At 49.0% G+C, this 22,322-nt stretch overlaps 4 protein-coding genes across 4 annotated transcripts; 2 read left to right on the top strand and 2 right to left on the bottom strand.

The window, feature by feature from the left end:
- Positions 1–1,641: 1,641 nt before the first annotated feature.
- Positions 1,642–3,387, top strand: ACO1O0_002560 (MDR family MFS transporter; the record flags this gene model as incomplete). Its single annotated transcript, XM_083192026.1, has 1 exon — positions 1,642–3,387. One exon carries the CDS (start codon positions 1,642–1,644, stop codon positions 3,385–3,387), a length of 1,746 nt encoding a protein of 581 aa, XP_083053240.1.
- Positions 3,388–3,757: 370 nt separating this feature from the next.
- On the bottom strand, positions 3,758–11,561 carry ACO1O0_002559 (type I polyketide synthase; the record flags this gene model as incomplete). The annotated part of the gene is made up of 8 exons (XM_083192025.1): positions 3,758–4,669; positions 4,736–5,590; positions 5,657–6,025; positions 6,083–9,849; positions 9,905–10,483; positions 10,551–10,674; positions 10,738–11,224; positions 11,311–11,561. The coding sequence occupies 8 exons, from the start codon at positions 11,559–11,561 to the stop codon at positions 3,758–3,760; spliced, it is 7,344 nt and encodes a 2,447-aa protein (XP_083053239.1).
- A 7,377-nt stretch (positions 11,562–18,938) lies between these two features.
- ACO1O0_002558 (uncharacterized protein) lies at positions 18,939–20,097 on the top strand (the record flags this gene model as incomplete). Its single annotated transcript, XM_083192024.1, has 2 exons — positions 18,939–19,322; positions 19,387–20,097. The coding sequence occupies 2 exons, from the start codon at positions 18,939–18,941 to the stop codon at positions 20,095–20,097; spliced, it is 1,095 nt and encodes a 364-aa protein (XP_083053238.1).
- A 1,453-nt stretch (positions 20,098–21,550) lies between these two features.
- Positions 21,551–22,179, bottom strand: AHP1_1 (peroxiredoxin family protein; the record flags this gene model as incomplete). Its single annotated transcript, XM_083192023.1, has 3 exons — positions 21,551–21,733; positions 21,799–22,001; positions 22,056–22,179. The coding sequence occupies 3 exons, from the start codon at positions 22,177–22,179 to the stop codon at positions 21,551–21,553; spliced, it is 510 nt and encodes a 169-aa protein (XP_083053237.1).
- Between the last annotated feature and the right edge of the window lie 143 nt (positions 22,180–22,322).

Here is a 22,322-nt window from a genome sequence, read left to right as displayed (position 1 = left end):
AAACGCTGGACACGGTGCGGCAGGCGGTCACGACGGGCGGGCGGTGCCTGAGGCGGTATCTGCAGGAGGTTGGGCAGGAAATTGGGCAGGAGGTGGTCAGGTTAAAGGGGGAGCTGGCGGGCGCGGCGGACAAGGCGGAGGTGTTGGCGGAGATGGCGGTGCTGGAGGCAATTATGGCGACGGAGTATAGAGTGACATAGGGACTGGAATGTTTGACTGTGAAGAATCAGCTTGTTAGGGTTTGCAACTCCGACGTTTTATGCCGTCGTTGATGGACATGTACGGCTGCGGTACTGTGGTGTAGCGGAGTACGGACATGAGCGATGATCGGGGTATGTGGCATGTGGTTTGCCTCGGAACCTGACTCTAGGCATGGAGAATACTCAAATAGGTAATTCCTATGCTGCCTTCTCTGGTCTCTCTCTCTTTTTTTTTATTTTAAAAAACGCCTTTTACTTTAGGGTTGATTTTGTTTTGTTGACTTGTAAACCGCGGGGGTCTTTATCGGTTTATCAGGGCAAGGCTAATGGAGGAATAGAAAGTTTTTTTGTGGTACCTGTAGTTATGATTTAGTTTGGAATTGGCATTGGAATTAGGAATGTGGTGCTTTGAATCATTCATATGCGGTCGTCGAAACACGAGAAACGCTAAACTACCCCAAATGCAATCGCTTCGGTCGCCGTGGAAATAGCGGTGAAAAAGCTGCCTCCACTACGACTGACTTCTTACACGTTACGCTGTAATTTCGTGAGCTGTTTTTCGGCACCTACAGGTACTAGTAATGTTGGAGTTACGGATGGACGCAAAAGCAGCATGCGCTACAAACCTGACTCCTACTCAAGGGCAGCTGACGGCCTGCTGTCAGTATCCGCGCCATCTTTCATTGGCTGTCGAAACTGATCCACCTGGCCCGGACCAGGGACAGACTTCGCTCTATTTATGGCGTTTTGCTTACAGTATACGGATAGTCAGTCCGGGGTTGTAGCTCCCATAGCGGATTTGTGCCAAAGCTCCGATGTGGCGTGTGACAGGGCAGGCATGTCCAGGGCCAAGGACAGAACGAGCCGTGAGTCAAGTGGGGCAAGGGCATCGCAATCCCGAGACTTGACATGACGTCTCTTTAGTGTACGAGGGAAATCTATGGAGGTACGTGGCGGAGCTTTTCAAAAGGAGCGGGAAGCTGCCGCGCGCGATCACTGCCGATCAGCGACATTAACGTGGATTGGGTTGGAGACTAGCGTCACACCCGCAGCCTCACCCGAAACTCCGCAACTCCGACTTGTCTTGGAACGTGCAATATTTGAAAATCCGCACAAGGGAAGAAGCAGACAATGGCAAGGCTGAGGTGCTTTCCGCTGTGCGGAGTCCGCAAAATTGTGGACTTCCGCGATTGTATTGCGAGCGTCCGCGATCTCGTCTTTGCTTGGCAACGTTGAGTACTTAAGATGCTCTTCTTACTTCGTTCTTCAGCGCCAACTAGGACGCTATATATTAACAAAGGTGGCGATATTGTTCCTCTTTGTACCTGTTACACCTGTATTCCCTGGAGAAAATCTCGAGGTGAGTGCACTCGTCCCTACTCCCAAGCAACAAATGTCCTAACTGGCAACAGCTCTTCCGTTCATTTGCCATTCTGCAAAGATGGCTACTAACGGCGATAAGTCTGCCACGCTACGCGACGACGAGACCGAGCCCAAGGCCGACAGCTTGCCAAATGAAAACAAATTTGCCACCAAAGAAGGTCACGATGCTGACACTGCACTCGATGCCGACACACCGAGTGATGGCGAGGACGCCGTTGTGTATCCGTCTGGATTCAAGCTCTTCGCTCTCATGCTTGGTCTTCAGCTCGCTGTGCTCTGCGTCTCTCTCGACAACACCATCATTGCAACTGCCATCCCCAAGATCACGGATCAGTTTCAGGCCCTGAGTGATGTTGGCTGGTATGGCTCCGCCTACCTGCTCACCTTTTGTGCTCTTACTCTCCTCTTCGGTCGAATGTTCAAGATGTTTAGCGTCAAGTGGGTGTTTTTGGGCTGCCTGGCCCTTTTCGAAATCGGCTCCCTCATCTGCGCCGTCGCCCCAAGCTCCGTCGTTTTGATCGTCGGACGCGCCATTGCAGGTCTGGGCGGCTCAGGCATCTTCTCGGGCGCCTTGGTCATCCTCGCATACACCACGCCTCTCGACAAGCGACCCATCCACACGGGTCTCTTTGGTGCCATGTATGGAATTGCAAGCATTATCGGTCCATTGGTGGGCGGTGCCTTTGCCGATAACGTCACCTGGAGATGGTGCTTCTACATCAACCTTCCCTTTGGAGGTGTTACAGCTGCTTCGCTCATTCTCTTCCTCCACTTGCCCGAGCGACAGCAGGATGATTCAACCGACACTTCTCTCTGGCAAACTTTCAACAGCTTTGATCCCTTGGGAACCATTTTTTTCCTGGCCAGCGTCATCTGTATTCTTCTCGCCTTGTTCTGGGGCGGTAGCGCATACTCGTGGAGCAGCGGCCGCGTCATTGCCTTGCTCGTAATCTTTGCCGTGCTGCTTGTGGCCTTTGCCATTGTCCAGTACTTTATGGGCGAAAACGCGACCATACCCGGCCGCCTCATTAAGCAACGCAGCTTGGCGAGCGCTGCCGCTTTTGCCATGGTTGTCGGCAGTGCCTTCTTTGTCAACATTTACTACATACCAATCTGGTTCCAGGTTGTTCGCGGCTCCTCGGCTACTACTGCGGGCGTCAACACGTTACCTCTACTCATTTCCTTCACCGTGGGTGCCCTGGGAGCCGGATCCGTTGTGACCAAGCTCGGATACCCCACGCCATTCATGTATGGCCTTTCTGTCATTGGATCTATTGGCGCTGGCCTCTTGACCCTGTACACTGCCGATATTTCCACGGGCAAATGGATTGGCTATCAGATTCTGTTTGGCTTCGGCATCGGCATTGGCATGCAGCAGCCCATTATCCTAGTCCAGGCTGTTCTCCCTCTCAGCGACGTCCCAATCGGCACTGCCATCATCATCTTTTCTCAGATGTTTGGTGGCAGTCTCTTTATCAGTGTCGCACAGAACGTGTTTATTACCAAGCTTGTTCAAGGTCTGCGAGCCATTCCCAACCTTGGCGCTGATCCGAAGGAGATCGCAGGAGCAGGAGCAACGACCGACCCGGGCCATTTCGGAATCACGGATCCCGCTGTACTGTCTCAGATGAAACTTGTGTACAATGATGCTATCGTGTGGGCGTTCAGAATCGCCCTCATCACCACCTGTTTGAGCGCCTTGGCTGTCCTGGGGATGGAATGGAAAAGCGTCAAGGCCGAAGCAAAGCCCGCAGACGATGCAGAAGTCAATGCGGATTCTACAGAGTCTCCCGAGGCGAAATAATGTTGATGGGTGCCCACACCTACCCTTCACTGAAAAATCTTTTCCTTCTCCTAGCTCAAGACGGGCATAGCCGGCTTGTGTTTAGTTTTTACTTGGAGTTGTATCCTATCAATATCTTTACAGATAGGAGTATTCAGCCATTCAATTTTAATTTTATATGAGAAGTAGCACTAACGCTCATCAGTGTGAGGACGTGTTATGGCGAGTAATCCAGCTAAACGAAGACCAGCGAAGGGCTCTAGTGGAAGGAGAAACAACAACCACAAATAAAGAGTTATGAGAATAACAGACTGCATAGTGATAAACATGAAACATCGACACTGCTACGTGGATCAAATCTCAAAACTGCTTAACTAAGCCCTGCTGCTATTTAGCCGACCAACTTCTTCTTCAAGGCTTGACTTGCAAGCAGCCCAAGCCCACGCAGATTGCCAGCGGCCATAATCTCCAGCACAGTCACGTCAACAGCAAAGCTCTGCTTCCACCAGCGACGCAGCTCAATGGCAATCAACGAGTCCATTCCAACAGCCGCGAGGCTCAACGAGACGTCCACGACGCCATCCTCGGCCTCGCGCATCATCAGCTGCAGAATGCGCAGGCCAATCTCCGTGGCTAAAAAGTCCACTGCCGCATCGCCGTCTAAAATTTTTGAAGCATCACCACTTGACGCGGCCTCCTCGATGAAAAGCGCGAGCGCGCTGGACGTGTTGCGAGCCATGGTGCCCGACGACGTCGCTTGGATGTTGTGGTAGAAGCCCATCTCACGGTTGCGACGCCAGAGGGTAGGGCAGTTGGGGTCAGTCAGCGATGTCTCACTGTGCACACCAGCAATGGTGTGGCCGTGGTTTGCCCACGATGAAAGCTTGCCTGCGGGTGCAGTTATGCCCGGGCTGTTGTGCTGATGCAGCAGAGAATGCTCAAAGAAATCGAGCACGAATCGCTCCGTGATGAAGTACAGACCTTGTGACTTGAGCTTACGGCGTACAACGGCATTCCCTGAGACAAAACCAATGTCTTCGACGGCGGCAAGGCCCAGCGCAGAGGCAGGCAGCCCTTGGCGGCGACGGAATTGCACCAGAGCCTCGATGGCAGTGTTGGCAGCTGCGTAATTGGCTTGGCCTGGGTGATGGGTGGCAGTGACGATGGAGCTTGTCACCAGGAAGAAGTCCAGGGTAGGCAGCTCTGGTTTGCTCAGCGCATGGTGTAAGTTCCAGGCGCCGTCAACCTTGGGGGCCACAGCCTGGGTCCAGTCTTCAAAAGACAGATCAAGGACCGGTCCATCCTGTAAGTTGACAAGTCGTTAGTGGTTGGCTGAAGAAGAATGCCAGAGGTGAGGTACGGTACTCACCCGAAGAACCATGGCAAGGTGCAAGACACCTTTGATTGGACTAGGAGCCGCGGCGATGGCGCGTTCAACGTCTGCCAATACCTGCACTTGTCCTCGCACTGGAATGGCGGTGCAGCCCATCAAGGCCAGCTCTGCGAAAAATGAGGCATCCTCTCTACCCCGACCAGCTGAGCGAGAGAGAAATACCAAGTTGCGGGCGCCGCGCTCCGCCATCCAGCTTGCTACAGCCTTACCCACGCCACCGAGTCCGCCTGTAAGGAGATACGTTGCCCTCGGGTCCAGCGTCAGCCTTAAGCGCTTGGGCGATGCGGCCAACTCAGCGGCCACAGCTCCATTTGTATCTGCGTCTGCATTTCCAGGCAGCACAGGCAATGTGAGAACAGCTTTACCGATATGATCGCCCTTTTGCAAGTGACGGAACGCTTCAGTGACATGATGAGCGTCAAAGTCGGCGCGACTCGCAATGGGCTTGATCTTGCCCTCGCGAATCAGCTGGACCGTGTCTCGAAGCAGCTGCCCGACCTGATCTGGTCGCCTCTCCAGCATGTGCGCTAAATCGACGCAGCAGTACGATCGATTCAGCAAAAACGGCTCCAGCGCAAGCGAACCAAACTCGACAAGGTCGCGCTTGCCCAGCTCGACGAGCTGTCCAAACTCGGCGACGCACTCCCACGATGCGTGCAGCAGCGGGCCCGACAACGAATTGAGCACAATGTCGACGCCGTTGCCCTGCGTCTCGCGCATCACGTCTGCCACAAACGACACGTCACGCGAGTTGAAGATGCGGTTCCGCGGGATGCCATAGATTGTGTGCGCGTAGTCGGCCTTGGCCTTGCTGCCTACCGTGACGAAAAGCTGCAAGAAAGCGATCAATTAGCAGTTGTTCGACTCAACAACACATAATCCATCTAATTGACATACCTCAGCTCCGACACTTTGGCAAAGCTGGACAGCGGCGTGGCCAATACCGCCACACACTGAATGGACGAGCACAGTCTTGCCCTTTTCCAAATGGGCCGTTCGCATCAATGCTTGAATGACCGTGGCAAAGACGGTAGGAATGGTGGCCGCTTCCTCAAATCCAAGCTCATCTGGGATGCCTACCACAAGCGCTCCTTTCGCAATGGCCCTGGTGGCAAATAATCCGTCAGAGCTAGTAGCAATGACACGATCTCCGGGCTTCACGTGATGAACTGTAGAGCCAACTCGGGTGACGATTCCAGACATCTCAATGCCAAGCTGTGGTGTCCCATCTCCAAAGGTTAAGATGCCCATCGACACCATGATATCCTAATAGTTCCTCAGCATCATACTCAACAATAAAACAACGATTCTAGTCTCACTTACTCTGAAGTTTATGCCTACCGCTCTGGTCTCAATCTCAACCTCGTCTTCAGCAACGAGGTTTGGTCCCGTGCTTAACCAGTGCAAAGTCTCGAGCGACCCAGGCTTGCCAATCGCGAGTCTCTTCACACCGTCTTCATCGTCTCGGCTTGCTGCATCAGACTCCATGTCCTGCTGCAACGAAAACGGCTGTGTTCGGGGAATCTTGACGCTGCCGTTTTGCACCACAAACTCCCGGTCTGGGGAGAGTGCCTCGACATCATCGCGGTCGATAATCTTGCCAAGAACTTGCAGGATCAAGTCGGTAAAGGCCGGCTCCGACTTGTCAATCTCGAGCGTGTGGAACGGCACAGAGAGCTCGGATCGAACAAGACGCATGGCGCCAAGCGTCTGGGCGGGTCGCGGATCGTCGCAGTCGAGTTGCACTCGTGGCATGATCCAGAGCAAGTTTTGGCCCTGGTGCTGGCGGGTCATTTCTTGAAAGGCGTGGAGGCGAGGTGCGGTGATGTCTTGGAAAAAGTAGCTTTCCATATCGAGCGTCACCAGGACAGACCTGTCAGGAGGGAGAGGGCCATCTCCTAGCTTGACAGCCGAAACGTCGTACCCTCGCGATTGCATGTCGTCAATCAAGGCTGCGGTCGGACCCTTCTCTGGTTCATCGCAGAGAACAGTGACGGCATTGATAGTGCCAGGTTCTAGGGCATTCCCGTTTGTATGTCCGTTGATGTGTCCGTTGATGTGTCCATTGATGTGTCCGTTGATGTGTCCGTTGATGTGTCCGTTGATGTGTTCATTGGTATGTCCGTTTGTAAGTCCGTTTGCATGTCCATTTGCATGTCCATTTGTAGCCGTGCCTGGAAGCTTTACTGCTTGAGAAACAATGGCTGCACAGTACTGATACGGCTCCTGCTCATCGTACACAACAGTGTCCGTCCCTGCAAAGCCAGCGTTCTTCAGCTCGCGATCCCAGCGCGGCACAGAGACGAACGGCTCCCATTTGCGATTGTCTGCCTCGCCCATCCACCAGCCTGAAAACTGGCCAAACGCGTACCCGGGCGCATTCGCGCCCGTGGCGCACACTTCCGAGAGGAGCAAGTGGCCACGATCTCGAAGCAAAGTCCGAAGATTTGTCAGAGTGGCGTTCAAATTGGGTGTGGCATGGATGACGTTGTTTGCAATGACAATGTCATAGCTGTTGGGCTGGAACCCTTGCTCTGTCGGGCTTTGGCTAATGTCAAACACCTTGTACTCCATGTTGGGCGCATAGCTGAAGCGCTCAGTAGCCTGTGCAAAGAATCCGGCAGAGATATCGGTAAAAGTGTAGATGCTGTACGCTGGGTTCTCTGAGATGCTGACGAGATCTTTGAGGATAATGTCGGTCGCGCCACCAGTGCCCGCGCCAACTTCGAGAATGCGAAGCGTGGGTTTGTTGATGCACATGAGACGGACAAATTTGGAAAAGTCAAACGACACAGAGTTGTAGATGTCAGTCAAGACATTATCCTGCAGAAGCAGATTCAACGCGTCCATGCGACCTGTGAAGAGATCTTCGCAATGCTCGTTAACCTTGAAGATGCCGCGCGCCAAGTGTTCGAGCACAGGATCATCTGTAATCAGCCCAAGCCTCTTGTCTAGCTCGCGCTGGCGTTGCGCCTTGTCAAGTGTGGAGAAGAGGTATGCTTTGTCTTGGAACAGGCCATATGCCTTGTTGACGGCCTTCTGCTTCTCTCTGAACAGCCATTCGCGGTATACTTGGTAATGTGGTTGGCTTGCGTCAAGATCTTGGACGCGTTCTGCTGAGTCGAGAATGCATAGCAAGACAATCTCCTCAATCATGACTCGAATGTCTCTGTTGACACGTGGAGCCTCAATCAGAGTCGAATGGTCCGCAAAGTCAATGTCTGGGAAAAATTCGAGCCGCGCTGCCTTGTGCTTATCGGCGTCGGCGTCCTCATCAGACTCGAGCGCCTTCAACCTTGCTCCCTGCATGCGTAGACACACTCTGTTACCCGCTGTGCACGTCAACTCGGAGTTCTTTCCGTCCTGCGAGATGATGGCTTCGCCAATCATGAGCTCGGAGGAAGCGTACACCTCGACCTCTTCGATCAGAACCGGCACCACCAGCTGGCTAAGGTTGACAGACGATGCTTTGGCTCCAGCTGCAATCATCAATTGGAACGCCGAGTCCATCGTGGCCGGGTGGAAAAGGAACGGGCCATCTGTAGTCGCTGCAACTCCAGCAATGGCATGCTTGCTAACTGGACTCGCCTCCAAGAACGTCAGCCCTTGGAAATGCGGCCCATATCTCAAACCAATCCGTGACATGTCGTTGTACCACTTGGCCGCGTTGGCTTTGCGTGGGAGCGTCTTCACATTATTTGCCGTTACTTTTTGTTCTGTCAGAAGCACCACGCTTCCTTCGCAGTGTGTCGTCCAGGCCGATCCCGAATATGATGAAATGGTAAACTCATAATACTTGGAGTGAGACTTGTCCGTCAATTTGCGTTTGCGAAGCGTGAGTGCCACTTCGGTTGATTTGCTCTCATTCAGAACCAAGGCATTGTGCACCACGACGTGCTTGACCCGGTAGCCGACGAAATCAACCGTCTCTGTAACTTGTCGAACTGCTTCGCCAGCCATGCTGACGTATCCCGCAAAGGGAAACACAATATCGGTGGCAATCATGTGGTCTCTCAGCCAAGGCTCGTCCTCCAAATCAATCATGCAGCGCCAAGAGGGCTCGAGGGCATTGCTCTCGGGAATATTTTCACCCAGTAGAGCGTGGTGGCCGTACTTGCGGAAGCGCCAGTCGTGCGAAATGCGGTTTTCGTTCCAGTACTTGACGGAGTGATCCCATGCGTACAAGGGCATGTCTGTCAACACTTTCCCTGGAGGGAATATTGTTGAATCCGCAGCCATGTCGACCTCGACCCCTTGCTGAAAGAGCTGGCCGACTGTGGCGGCAATAGACTCCAAACAATCTTCTCCTCGAATGATTGTGGGTACATACGAGCTTTGCACTCCCTCTGTCTTGCAAATCTCGCGAATAGGCCCGGCCATCTGTGAATGAGGACCGATTTCTATCACCACTGGCTGTCCCGCCTGTTTAGCCAGCATTGTAGAAAACCCGGGGCTGAACTTGACAGTCGAGGTCAAATTGGTTATCCAGTATTCGAGATCCAAGGCCTCGGAAATGGCCTTGACAGTAACGGTAGAGAACATTCTGGTGGTTACAGCCTTTGGTACAGGCCACGCCTTTGCCGCACCAAATATACTCTCCATCATATCGAGATATGTTTCACCAACTGGAATCATGTGCGGTGAATGGTAGGCCATGTCGACTTGCAGCCTTCGGGCGAGTGTATCCGGATGATCGGCCTTGATGCTCTCCAGGACTTCATCCAGCGTAGCACTGTCCCCAGAGATGGTGGTGGCTTTCTCGCTGTTCTCAGCTGCAACAACAACACCATCAAGTAGGTATGGCTGGAGGGCCTTTGCAGAGAGTCCTACTGCCGCCATGCCACCCTTGCTAGGCTGAGAGCTGGTAGCCAGACCGCGAAGATACGACACAATGATAGCATCGTGGAGTGTCAAAATACCAGCCGCGTATGCCGCAGCAATTTCACCACTTGAGTGGCCAACGACTGCATCAGCGGTGACGCCAAGTTGCTTGAGGATGTTCACTATCCCAAGTTGCACAGCTGTGGTCAGGGGCTGAGATAGCTCCGCCCGGTATACTTGGCTGCTGCCTTTGGGTTTCAGAAGCTCGTCTATAAGGTGTTAGAGCACCAATTGTTGCGAAATCACGGGTGCAATAGTACTTACGTCTTAAACTCCAAGTTGGTGGCTGTTTCAAGGTTTGCAAAACATCGTCTAGCTCGCTGATGGTTTGAGAGAACACAGGATGGCCCACGATGAGCTCTTGACCCATTTGAGGCCATTGTGCTCCTTGCCCACTGAAAGCGAATATTTTTGATCTCTCACGAGGCGAGACCTTGACAGTAGGAGCTGCCTCTGCAACAGTTCCATCTGCTGAAATGAGGGCGTAAGAACGATGCTGTAGCTTTTCGCGCCGAGATGCAAGTGTGTACGCGAGGTCTCTTAAGTGCTCAGGTCGTCGCCGGGCATAATCCACGGCTTCTTTTGCAAATTGCTTGGCAGAATCTGCCACATTGGCGGAGAAGAGGAGCAGTCGCGGGGAGGCAAGCTTATGCCCGTCGGGGGTAATCGCATAGCTGCGTTCCAGAGTAGGGTTGTCGGCCAAGAATTGCTCTATGCTATCGATAATAGCATGCGCATTGCTTCCTCCGATGCCAAAGGAGTTGACGGAGATTCTTTCGGCGCGGTTTCTGGGCCAAGGGGTTGGCTTGAGGGGCACAACGAGATTGTGCTTCTCAAAATCAACTGCAGACATTTTTAGTAATTATTGAGTGTCTCGTTAATGCGTGCAGCATGGCATGATTGAACTTACTCTTGGGATTGGGAGTATTGAACTTGATATTGGGCGGAATGGTTTTGTGCTCAAGCGCAAGAATAGCTTTAATCAAACTGGTGAGGCCACTAGCTCCTTCTGAGTGGCCTGTGTTGGGTTTAACCTGGGTTGATCGTTAGAAATGATTCACGAAGGCGTCGGGTAAGTTGGTAGGACTCGGTCTCACTGATCCAATATGAATGCCCTTCTCTCCAAACACATTTCCTACAGCAGTAGTTTCTATCGGGTCACCTGCCGCTGTTCCTGTGCCATGGCACTCAAAGAATCCCGTATCACTAGGGTCCAGTCGTGCTTGGGCATAAACTTGACGGATAAGTGATTCTTGCGTATCGGATCTGGGCGAGGTGATGCCTTGCGTCTTGCCATCGCAGTTATTTCCAGAATTTCGAATAACTGCGCGAATAGGATTGCCGTCCCGTATCGCATCTGGAAGGCGCTTGAGGAAGACAGCATTGACACCTTCAGCACGAGCAAAGCCGTCTGCGCTTGCATCAAAGGTCTTGCATGAGCCTTCCGGAGAAAGTACACCCTCGTCGGTCATAATTTTGAAGATATGAGGGCCCATGAGGAGAGATGTGCCGCTGACAAGAGCCGCAGAACAATCCCGCTGCTGAAGAGCTCGACAGGCTTCATGTAATGCTACCAAGCTTGCACTGCACCCGGTCTTTACCACTAGGCTGGTGGATCAAGTTAGATCGTTGTTGCAAGGCAGGGTCAGCGGCGTTGTTTGAGCACTTACCTAGGGCCATGTAGATCGAATTCATATGAAACTCGATTCGCAAGCATCAAGTCACCGGTGAAATTGTACCCACCCGAGACCTGACTCTCCCTGGTGCCGCTCTGAAGCCAGTCATCGCCGAAGGTTCCGACATAGACACCAATATCTTTCCCGCGCCACCCAGTCTCACCAGCATTCTCGAGGCATTCACGTGTAACCTCAAGCGTCTTTCTAAGTTGAGGATCAGTCTTTTCCAACTCCGCTTTACTCATGTTGAAGAAGGAGGCGTCAAGAACTCCGAGATCCTCTTCGAGACAATACGCGTATTTGGTATTGATCTTATTCTTCTTGCCCAGAGAGCCGTCGAAAGCGTTGATATTGAATCGGTCCGACGGAATTGGGGCGCGAACGTCTTTGCCGTGATATAAAACATCCCAAAAATCCTTACCCGTATAAATCTTGCCAGGCAGACGTATACCGACGCCGCAAATTGCAATTGGCTCAGGGATAGAATCAAACGGCTGTGAGTTGCTTTGAACATAACCTATTAGTCTTGCCGTTCAACGCGTGCTTGATTGTTTGCCATTGGGAGTAACAGCGGTTGGGATTTCACAATACCCGTTGACAGCCCTGGTTGATGTGCCGTTTATAGTCATTGTACTTGGAAGGTAACTTGTTTGTAATTTCTCAATGATAAAACGTACTACTTCAAAGTATGAGAATAGTTTTGAGTGAATTGACTTGCCAATTGTGTTGATAGATTGGGCAATGAAGCACGACGGAGAACAGACATTCTACATTTGCAGCGAGACAAGAAGCATTCGTGACAACCTTTTATGGAACTCTCCAGGTATCGTTATTGCCGTATGCAAAATAAGCACTGATTATGGACCAGACCGGGACCGGACAAATCTAGAGCCTTCTTGTGAGGTTGGCGTCAGAATGCCAGGCCCATGCTACTTCAGCGGAAGCAATTATATCTCTTGTGATTGGTACTTGCAGTTAGTAACGGCATTGGTAAACGTGATTGCAATCCCATGGTTTCCTCTGCCAAATGCTATTCGCAACCAAGCAATACTGGAGCCTTAGGTTGTGGACGAGAGTCTCGATTCTCAACTCTCAGCTATAGTATAGCCGAATCACCAGTCTATGCATTCATATGCAACGATTTACGCCCTTTGCGAAGCTTTGTTGCAAATGTTCCTTCTCCACAATGGATGACAAAGTGACGCACCGCTTCGGCAGGCATCAGCATCGGCAAGATTGCTCACAGTATTCCTATTACACGCATTACATGGTAAGCAAGATGTCACCGAATCACGATTAATGCAACGTTGATGCCGTAATCTCATCAATCCTACTACTTTAGGGCATTACACAAGTCACAGAGGCAGAACCTCGGCTTGTCATGACCCATAGGGTTGCCAAGAGAGATATGCATCTGCGGCTAATCACTGGTGCGCTAGCCTGTCCCTATGACATGCATTTGCCTCGTGCAGATTTCTCTATTGCGGGTGACGCTAGGCGTCAAGGAACAGACGACAACCCCCACGATTTCCACTTCGGACCAGCCTGGGACATCAGGGGGGGCTGGCTGGCGGCGTCAAAATGCCTAATAGTAATATAACGCTAATATCTCGGGTAGCCACGCCTGTTATCAAAGACGCTGAAGCACTAAGGTATAGCGACCTATAGAGTACGAGCGGGGTACTTAAAAGGTCCCCCTCGCGATATATAAAAGACCCCGTTTTAGCTATATTTAAGACTTATCGGGATATTAAAAAAAGGATATATATATAAAAGAGCTCGTATAAGCCGTCCCTCCCTAGTTAGAAGGTATCGTAATTATATACTATTTAAACCACCTATATAAGCTGTGACCTGTCTCCACGAGTAGCGTTCGGGACATGCGGACATGCGGACATGCGGACATGCGGACATGCGGACAAGTGGACATGTGGACATGTGGTGTGCTTCCGTATCTTGACACTGGCTGTATAGATCCCTACCCTCTGCTTACCGCACGCAAGTAAGCAGTGCATAAAAAAGGTGTTGGGAGGAGCATTGCAACGACAGCGGCCGAGGATTTTAGCGGTGTGTTGCAGTGTGATGAACGAGTGGTCGTCAGAGGCGTCGTATCTAATGGGAAGACAGGGAAAGCCGACCATGCTTCTAAGAGTAGCCGGTTATTATTCGTCCTTCAGTGATTGCTGACCCTGTGGATCCTCGCAATGGTAAGCTAGATCGGAGCTGCTGCCGGCCCCATCACGCGATCCGTGAAGGTGTCAGTCACTAACTAAGAGTAGTTTGGATGGACGGACTCCCCACATCAGCCCGGTCGACGCTAGTCAAAGACATACTGGAACAAGCCTCGCAGCCACACTTCCCTCCGTCCAATAGCCAACCAAGGTTGGTCGCACCGATATCATTCCACTATACGAGCTCAGCAAACGAGCCTTGAGTCAGAGTCATATCCCCTTCCCCCACCCTCGCGTGCGAGCCAAACCGTTCATGTAACAGGATGATGTGCATCAGGAAACTCGCACTTCATCAAACGAACTTGGGCACTACACGTTGGCGGAAGGCCATGTGGGGCACAACGCAGCCAACTAAGTTCCTTCGTCACTTAGTTAGCATATAAATTGCGGGACAATACGTATAAACCTGGAATAAGAAGTAACCGGGTTTCCTTATATAAAACCACCTATTTCTAGCTATTTCTCATTAAAATCAAGCTAAATTACTAGGATCTAACTTATAATAGAAGCCAGCCATAGATACTATAACGTTTTATATAACGCGTTTATTAAATTATTATATCTTATTCTATTATATTAATTAAAAAAATATAACGAAAAAAGCTAATAAGAGCTTATATAATTAAGTATTTATAGAATATTCTTCGGAAATCTACTACCTCTTTCGAGGTCGATTTTATAATAATCGCGTAGATTAAATAACCCCCCTTATTCTTATATAAAATATAACTATAATCCCATTTCCTTAAGGTCTAAATATATCTATTAAAGCGTTATATAAAGCGTTATAATATTTATAGTTTCTATTATAAGCTAAAAGGTCGTAATTTAACCTGATTTTTGTTAATATCAGTGATTTTCTGTAGGAAAACGCGGTTATTTCTTATCCTAGGTTTATGCGAGTTGTCCCGCAATTTGTGTGCTGTAAGTGACGGAGCTTAGTTGGCTGCGTTGAGCCCCACACGCACAACCTTCAACCAACGGGTAATCTATCCGATGCTTACGGTTGACTCCATCACCTTTCATCACAATATGGGATCCCCATTGTTGTAAAACCACTTGGACGAACAGTGGGTCTGCTTTTTGGACAGTTCCAGCGTTAGCAATGACGTCTCTTCTTCCCTGAAATTGTCTCGTTTCTTTATGCAACGACGGTAGCCCACTCCCCCCGCAATGTCTACTTAACACCTCTAGTTTCCACTTCGGCTCATAGCTCCACAGCATATAAGGACAAAGTCGTCTTGGTATATGATGTCCTTTTTGTGTCACAGTTAGTCACCTGTACACAAGCTAGATTTTACTTGACTTCATCGCTTGGTTTAAGAAACAAACACATCGTCTTTTATACATTCAGGGCTCAGATGCCGCTCGGCCGATGATAGTGGAAAAGGAGCTTTGAAGAACTGGAAACCCGCCTAGCCATTGGACTTGAACTGGTCAGACTTTACACCTGCACGTCATGAGATGTTCCAAAAATTGGACAGAAGAGGAGGATGAGACTCTCCGATCCTTGGTAGCTTCACAACCCGGTAAGTCACCGTCATGCTCATTTCTTACACCTTTGTCATGGTAACGCTCTTCTCATACTTCCAAACTCACAGCGCGTACAATAAACTGGCACGACGTTGCCTCAAAATTGAACGGCAGAACAAACAAGGATTGCCGTAAAAGATGGGCATATTGTCTGGCACCTAATTTGAGAAAGGGTCCTTGGGATGCGACAGAAATCGAGCTGCTGCATCAAGGACTAAAAGTTTACGACACGAAGTAAGTGTGACCTCACGTTCCTTAACTAGACTCGGCATAGGGTCTGGGCACTGTAGTGATACTACTGTAGCTGCGTGACGGTATGCACTCACTAACATTTCGTCGTCATAGCTGGGCGAGAGTAGCACAACATGTACAGACACGCCAAGCCGACCGTAAGTATGATTCCTAACTTGTCGACAAAAGAATGATACTTTTGCTCAAATGTCAGGTAAAATCGCTTACTGCGCAGATTAATATACTGACTGGTATAGAATGCGCGAGACGCTGGCATGAAGTCGAGAAGCCGACAATAAGTCGTGACAGATGGTCACTATACGAGGTAGTAAATCTAGCTCCTGCCTTGCCAGAAGTCGTTGACAATCGGCTCATAAGGACCATATGCTACGAAACGCTGTGAGAGCTCATGGAAGAAGATGGACAGAAATTGTCGAACGTTATTTTGGGCACAGAACTCCAATTGCTACAAGGAATCGGTATTTACAAGCCTATCCACAGTCTCTCGATCACTCCACCAAGAAGATTTCTAATATGGTTTCCTTTAGCTATTACCAAATCTCCAAGCTTGACGAAACAAACAAAGAAAAAGAGATGAATAATTCGACTTGAGATAATCTATTCTCACTTTTGAGTTCTAAGTGGTTACGAATTGCATTTATTTGTTTCATTTATGGTGGTGTGAAGTATGCTTAAGACGGCGGATTTTGGTCTAGATGAAGCACACTTCTTTGCATCTTATCTTCTGACTGCAATACATATTGCAGAAAAATATAAAAAATTCTCTGACAATGTCTGAAGCTTTCGGTGTAGGTTCACCAAGGTAGAACACCATACTCTCCGCACACAAGTCCAACATCAGCGTCGCGTTCCCCTCTGACAATCGAAGCCACGCGCTCTCCGCCAACAGGTGGCTCAGCCGCTCCTCTGGCTCTCAGTTGATCAGGAGTATCAGCCAAATTGGTAGCCACCAGGCCAGGATCAGCTCCGTGAACCAAGAACTTCCCGCCACCCTCCTTCTGAAGTCGCACCCAGTACTGGTTCATAACCATGTTTCGCGCTGCTGTAGCTGCCCTGTATTCGGTTCCGATAGGCATATAGTACCTGCTTTCCGGATTGGAAGCGTAGGCAAGAGATCCCAAGCTGCTTGATAAGAAAACAAGCCTGGGCTTGGGCGCCTCATGCAAAAGGGGTAAGAAAGCTTCCGTAACGCTAATATAGCCAATGACGTTCGTCTCAAAGATGCGGCGAGCAGCGGCCCGGGGCTCACCGCGCTCAACTATGCCAGCATTGTTAACCAACACATCTAGACGGCCGTAAGAGGCTTTGACCGAAGCCGCGGCGCTGTCGACGCTAGCATCATCCGTTACATCGATTTGAACGAGGGACACGGTGCCTCTAATTTCCGGGAGGTTGGATAATAGCTTCAAAGCAGCTTCACCTCTCTCTTTATCGCGGCTTCCAATGATGATATGATAAGAGGCGCTAGAGAGTAGAAGGTTTTTAGCAACCTCGAACCCAATACCTCCACTCCCGCCTAATTGCTAGTCAGAGCTCTCAAATTGCAAACATGGAATGTGACAAACGCATTAGTCGGATGCTCACCTGTAATAAGCGTGACAAGCTTCTCCATTGAGAACACTATGTACATAGATATGATGAGGTTCTAGGTGGGAAAATTCAACTACCCAGAAGCTGTGCTCAAAGTCTCAAGACTCTTATCGTATTGTTAGATGCCCTAATATAGTTATTCTTATTATATCCCGTTTTACTTCTAGTCTGTTCCCTGTCCGGACCCAAAAGGCCAAGTTCGCTACACAGTCATCATCAGCCGAACGCCCGAAAAGCCGAATCGGCCCACAACCCTGCATGCCATAGGATTCTAGGCTGAATGTACCTTGTACATTTCTCAAGCTAAGCCTTATCACGGAAATTAAAGTTGCGCTAAACATTTTAGGGATAAATAACGCCATTTACGGAGTACTGGTGAGTGATACAGACTAGGACCGTAGGCTAGGAACATTGTACAATTGCGATACCTTCTAACACCTGTTTGTACCATCCCTCTATTCCGTACCTTGGCTGTGATAGTGAACCCCTGCGCTGCGGGGTTTCTCGGTGGGAGCATGCAAGGCGGCGGACTTAGCCTCGACAATAGAAATTTGCCTTGATTATGTAGGATTTTAGTCCGGGCCTACTCGACGGGCTGACTTAGGTGGGGGGGGACTAAAGTCTATCCGCTAAATAGACGGCTATAACTCTCGTAACCTCGATACCTTTATAACTAACCTTTCGCTATATTTAACTAGCTATATACGATTATATAGCTTAAAAAACTTATTATAGATTTTAAATATATTAAATAATATATATATATATATTTATATTTAATCTTATCTAAGATAGATAGTTATAGAATTTATTAAAGTATTAAAATCGGTTAAAACCCTTATAAAATATAAAGGTTTTTTTCTTAATAAAATTAGAAAATCTTTAATATAATCTTTATTTCCTAATCTTATAATTTAATATATAATTCTAGATATTTTATTTAATTTTATATTAATATCTTTCTTTTTATTAATTATCTATAAAGCTAATAAAATAAGATAATTTCTTAGTAAGATTTCTTTTTTTTAAGAATTAATTACTTAAAATACTAAGAATTATATATTAAATTTTAAAAAATAGATTATATTATATAATATTTATATATAAAAGTTTAGAAGATAAGATTAAGAATTAAAAATTATATTTAAGATTTTTTAATTTTATTAAGAAAAAAACCTTTATATTTTATAAATATTTTTACCGATTTAAATACTATTAATAAATTCTATAATTATCTATATTAGATAAAATCAAATATATATATTATTTAATATATTTAAAATCTATAATAAATTTATTAAGCTATATAATTATATATATCTAGTTAGATATAGCTTTGAAGTAGGAAAAGTTAGTTATAAAGGTATCAAGGTTACGAGAGTTATAGCCGTCTATCCAGCGGATAGACGGGCGGCCTGTGTAGTCCCCTCCCTACCTGACTCAGCCCGTCGAGTAGTCCGTTCTTAAAATCCTACTAGGGCGGAGTTCCACAACACCACTTCGTGGTGACACCCCTGCGCTGCGGAGTTTTTTGATGGCAACACCCAAGGTGGCGGTGGACTTGGCGTAAGCATCTGAATTGACCTTGACTATACATAAATCCAGTCCGGTCCAAGTCCGTTCCTCAGAAAAGTCATTTGATCTAGAATCTTATCACCGATTACTGATGCAAGTTAATGCTAATTAATCATTCAGCTACGAGCGCTAGAAGGGTAGTCCAACCACACTGTTGACAGTCAGCCAACCCACGCCGCGCAACGTGACGTGTCAGAGCAACATTTCTCTTATTCTGAAGTCCTGTGGTCTCGCGCCTTCTCGCTCTTCGCTCTTCGGCGTCAACGTCCTCGGTATTACCACTATTCTATGGACAACAGTCCAGGCCACAGCCCGTGTAGGCTATGATTTGACCGCAAACTATTTATACCCCCGCTGTCCCGCAACTTTAGAATTGAGCATAGAAATGATTAAGAAAGATCATTGAATTATCTCGTTCCATCAACTACACAAATCAACAAGATGGGTTCCGTTGAAACACTAGAGTCGTTTGACCCTACCAACTTTGAACCTATTCCTCTACCGGATCATCTTCCGACCTATGACCTGCCAAGGGTCTCCATCTCCAAACTCATGAGTAGCGACGATGTTCATACCAAGGCAGTCTTCGATATATGCTCCCAAACTGGGTTTTTCTACCTGGACTTGATGGATCTCCCGCTTGGCCGGAGACTCTGGGAGAATGCCTGCAAGCTGCGCAATATTGTACAGCACCTCATGACTACCCTCCCGGAAGAAGATAAGCGAAGCTATCTCACCCGTGTTGAAAAGGGAGTGCTTGACCGTGGTTATACCATGACTACTCCTGAAGGGGAAGGCGTTGCCAAATTTGTCGAATCGTTGAATGTGAGATCAGACCCCTACCCCATCTTCGGTTAACATTCCTAACGGTCGTTAATATGGATCACAGATTCCCCGCGATGAGCTTTTTGCAAAGACAACACCAGGCTGGGAATTGCCTAAGTGGCTCAAGCAACACGAAGACCTGTTCAAGGAGATTCAAGTTGACGCGCACTCGGTTGAACAAACACTCCTTTCTGCTCTTGAGAAACACTTGGAACTTGCACCAGGGGCGTTCACCGAGACGCATCAACTTGAAGCTCCAACTTATTCGTTCTTGCGCGTGCTGAGGCACCCACCGTCTGACCCTGACACGGCCATTCGCGGCCGCCCGCGCATTTTCGCACACCGCGACGTTGTCAGCATTTCCATGCTTTTTACTTGGGTTAGTGGCTTGCAGATTCCCAAGGATGATGCCGTGTATCTGAATGAAGATACACCAACCGAAGACTCGTGGCTGTGGGTCCGTCCAGAAGCTGGGCATATGATTGTCAATCTTGGAGATGCCATGCCGATCTTGACCAATGGAGTACTCAAGTCTGGTCTTCATCGTGTGGTGACTGCCTATGGCGAGCAGGCCAAGTTTGATAGGATGTCGGTACTCTTTACTGGACGTCCCAACTGGGAGGTTCTCATGGAGCCACTGAAGAGCTCTAAGATTCCGGCCTTGACCGCGGAGCAAGCGGAGAACAGACACGTTGTGAGCTGCAAGGAGTGGGGTGATAACGTTATTAGCGGCTATTATAAGGATAATGTCAAATGGAAGGAGGGCAGTCGTTAGAAATTAGTGAAACTTATATATTTCAATTATATTGTGTTGGGCAATTGCCCTGGTGTGAATTGGATGCTGTTAGTTGACTCGGGCAGTACGCGAGTGTGCGCAAGATATTGGATAGCTACGAATTGCTGGGGATCTTGTACGACAGATCAATAACTGACAGCCGCCTCGAAAAATTCGAATGAAGTTAAACCTTATTTATTCTTTAGCTTTTGGTTAATTGACTCCTTTGTTTAGAATTTTTGAAGCTCTCCTCAGTGCATGCTAATTAACAGGCGTTAGCTGCTCGTAAGGTAAAGTTAACTTAGTTACGGAGAGGCTTACTGCTAAAAAGCTTCGGAATTGCGGCGGGTTTTCCGCCTTAGTATAAGACAAATTCTATTATTAACATAAACAGCCGGTGATACAAATACTAAGGCAAGCGATGACGGCAAGGGATCGGTACTCAAGTGTCACGGACTGGCACGAGGGCGACTGCAGATAGGCGTCAATAATAGTTATTAAACTTCTTAAAGAGGAGAACAGGAGTCTATAAGGAGTAGCCTAGGAGCTATAGCTTTTCCAAATTAAAAGAGAACATTATATAACAGCTATAAAACCGGTAAATACGTATCTACTCGATGAATGTCTAGAAAAATGCGAATAGCTAAACGAACTAAAACCAACTAATCGTGATTTTAATAGGTTTTAGCGTTCTGCTAGGACTAGGGCCAAGTCGCAAATCATGCGGAACTAGCTCTTGATTTTTAACAGACTTGCGCTCAAAGTCCTTGACCTTCAAATCACGCCACATGGTCAATATTAGCGTAATTGATGTGATCTTGAGTTTTGAATTCTTCTAGTGCCGCATTTATTCGAGCGTTGTGATCCATTTACTCGCATCTTAAAGTTGGAAGGTTGAACTGCCAAAATTCGTGCGTGACATGGTAGCGTGCGTCGCGTGGTTGGCATCGTGGGCGCTCCCCTCGATGTGATCAAGGAGAAGAGTCCACAGCTCCCAGGCCATCAAGGAGAGCAAGGAGAAGAAGGCCGCCGCCGCCGCCAAGGGCCAGACCGTGCGGAACGTCAGCAAGCAGGGCGCCAAGGGCGCACCTCCCAAGGTTACCGCCCAGACCCGCTAAATGGAGATTCCCAGAGAGCGTGGGACTTTGGGCAGCGTGGGGAGGAACAAGAAAAGCTTAGGAGGACGGGAGTCCGTGGTTCTTATGTGTCTTTCCAGTCGGTTCTTCTACAAATTTCGGGCGCATGGAATGCCATAGGGTGCATTGGTAGTTGAGCAATGACATACCGGTGCAAAAGGTCACCAAACAAGCCTCAAGGCCATCACAGCGGTTCCATACGGTGCTAGGGTTGAATGTGCGAGGCTACTGCAGCCCTTTCGGCAGATCTATATTCTAGGTTGGATTTTGTTTTAAGAAAACAAAAGCTAATGAGGGGATATCCCTCAGCGCTGGCCTTATAGCTTGGAGAGGACAGCCTCGGCGCCAGAGTTCTCAATGCCAGGACCAGGCTCCTTGGCGGCATAGGTGACCTTGCCATGGTCGATAACGATGGCATAGCGGGCGGTGCGGTCACCGGCGGTCCAGCCGATGCTCTTGCTGAAATTGGTCTCAGGGTCGGAGGCGAAGGTCTTGGGGGTCTAGAGTCAGCCATGGCTTTACCACCGGCAGGTAGCTAGGGGAAGGGGCCAGAGGGGAGCCTCACAATGAACTCGTCCTTGATGTGGTTGGCCTTGCCCCAGGCGGACATGACAAATGCGTCGTTGTAGGCAATGACGACGACCTGGTCGACACCCTGGGCCTTGAGCTTGTCGGCGTTGTTAATGTACGAGGGGACGTGGGCGGCAGAGCATGTGGGCGTAAAGGCTCCCGGGACGGAGACGAGTACGACCTTCTTCTTCTTGAACTCTGCCGATCATGAGCCCCCGCTAATGGGAGGGGCGAAAGGAAGAGATAGCTTACCCTCGCTAGCGTCGAACTTCTGGGGGATACCGCAGGAGGTTATATCGCTGTTCTCCGGGGTGGGAGGCACATAGCTGAAGGCAATGCCTTCGGGGAAGCTGTCGCCAACCTTGAGCTCGGACATTGTGGGGTAGTGGAGCGAGGTTCTGTGTGGTAGAGTAGTCTTAGGAGAGTGAACAGTTGAGAGGGGGGCGCTGAATTGCAGCCGGAGAAGTGATGAAGGAGGGATTAAATGAGACAGGGCGTAAGAGTGAGAGAAGGCTTATT

This window comes from Amphichorda felina (genome assembly GCF_050947745.1).
Source record: "Amphichorda felina strain 45539 chromosome Unknown scaffold_2, whole genome shotgun sequence".
Classification (NCBI taxonomy): domain Eukaryota; kingdom Fungi; phylum Ascomycota; class Sordariomycetes; order Hypocreales; family Bionectriaceae; genus Amphichorda; species Amphichorda felina.
Note: the sequence above shows the minus strand (reverse complement) of the source record. Positions and strands in the feature narration are given on the sequence as shown.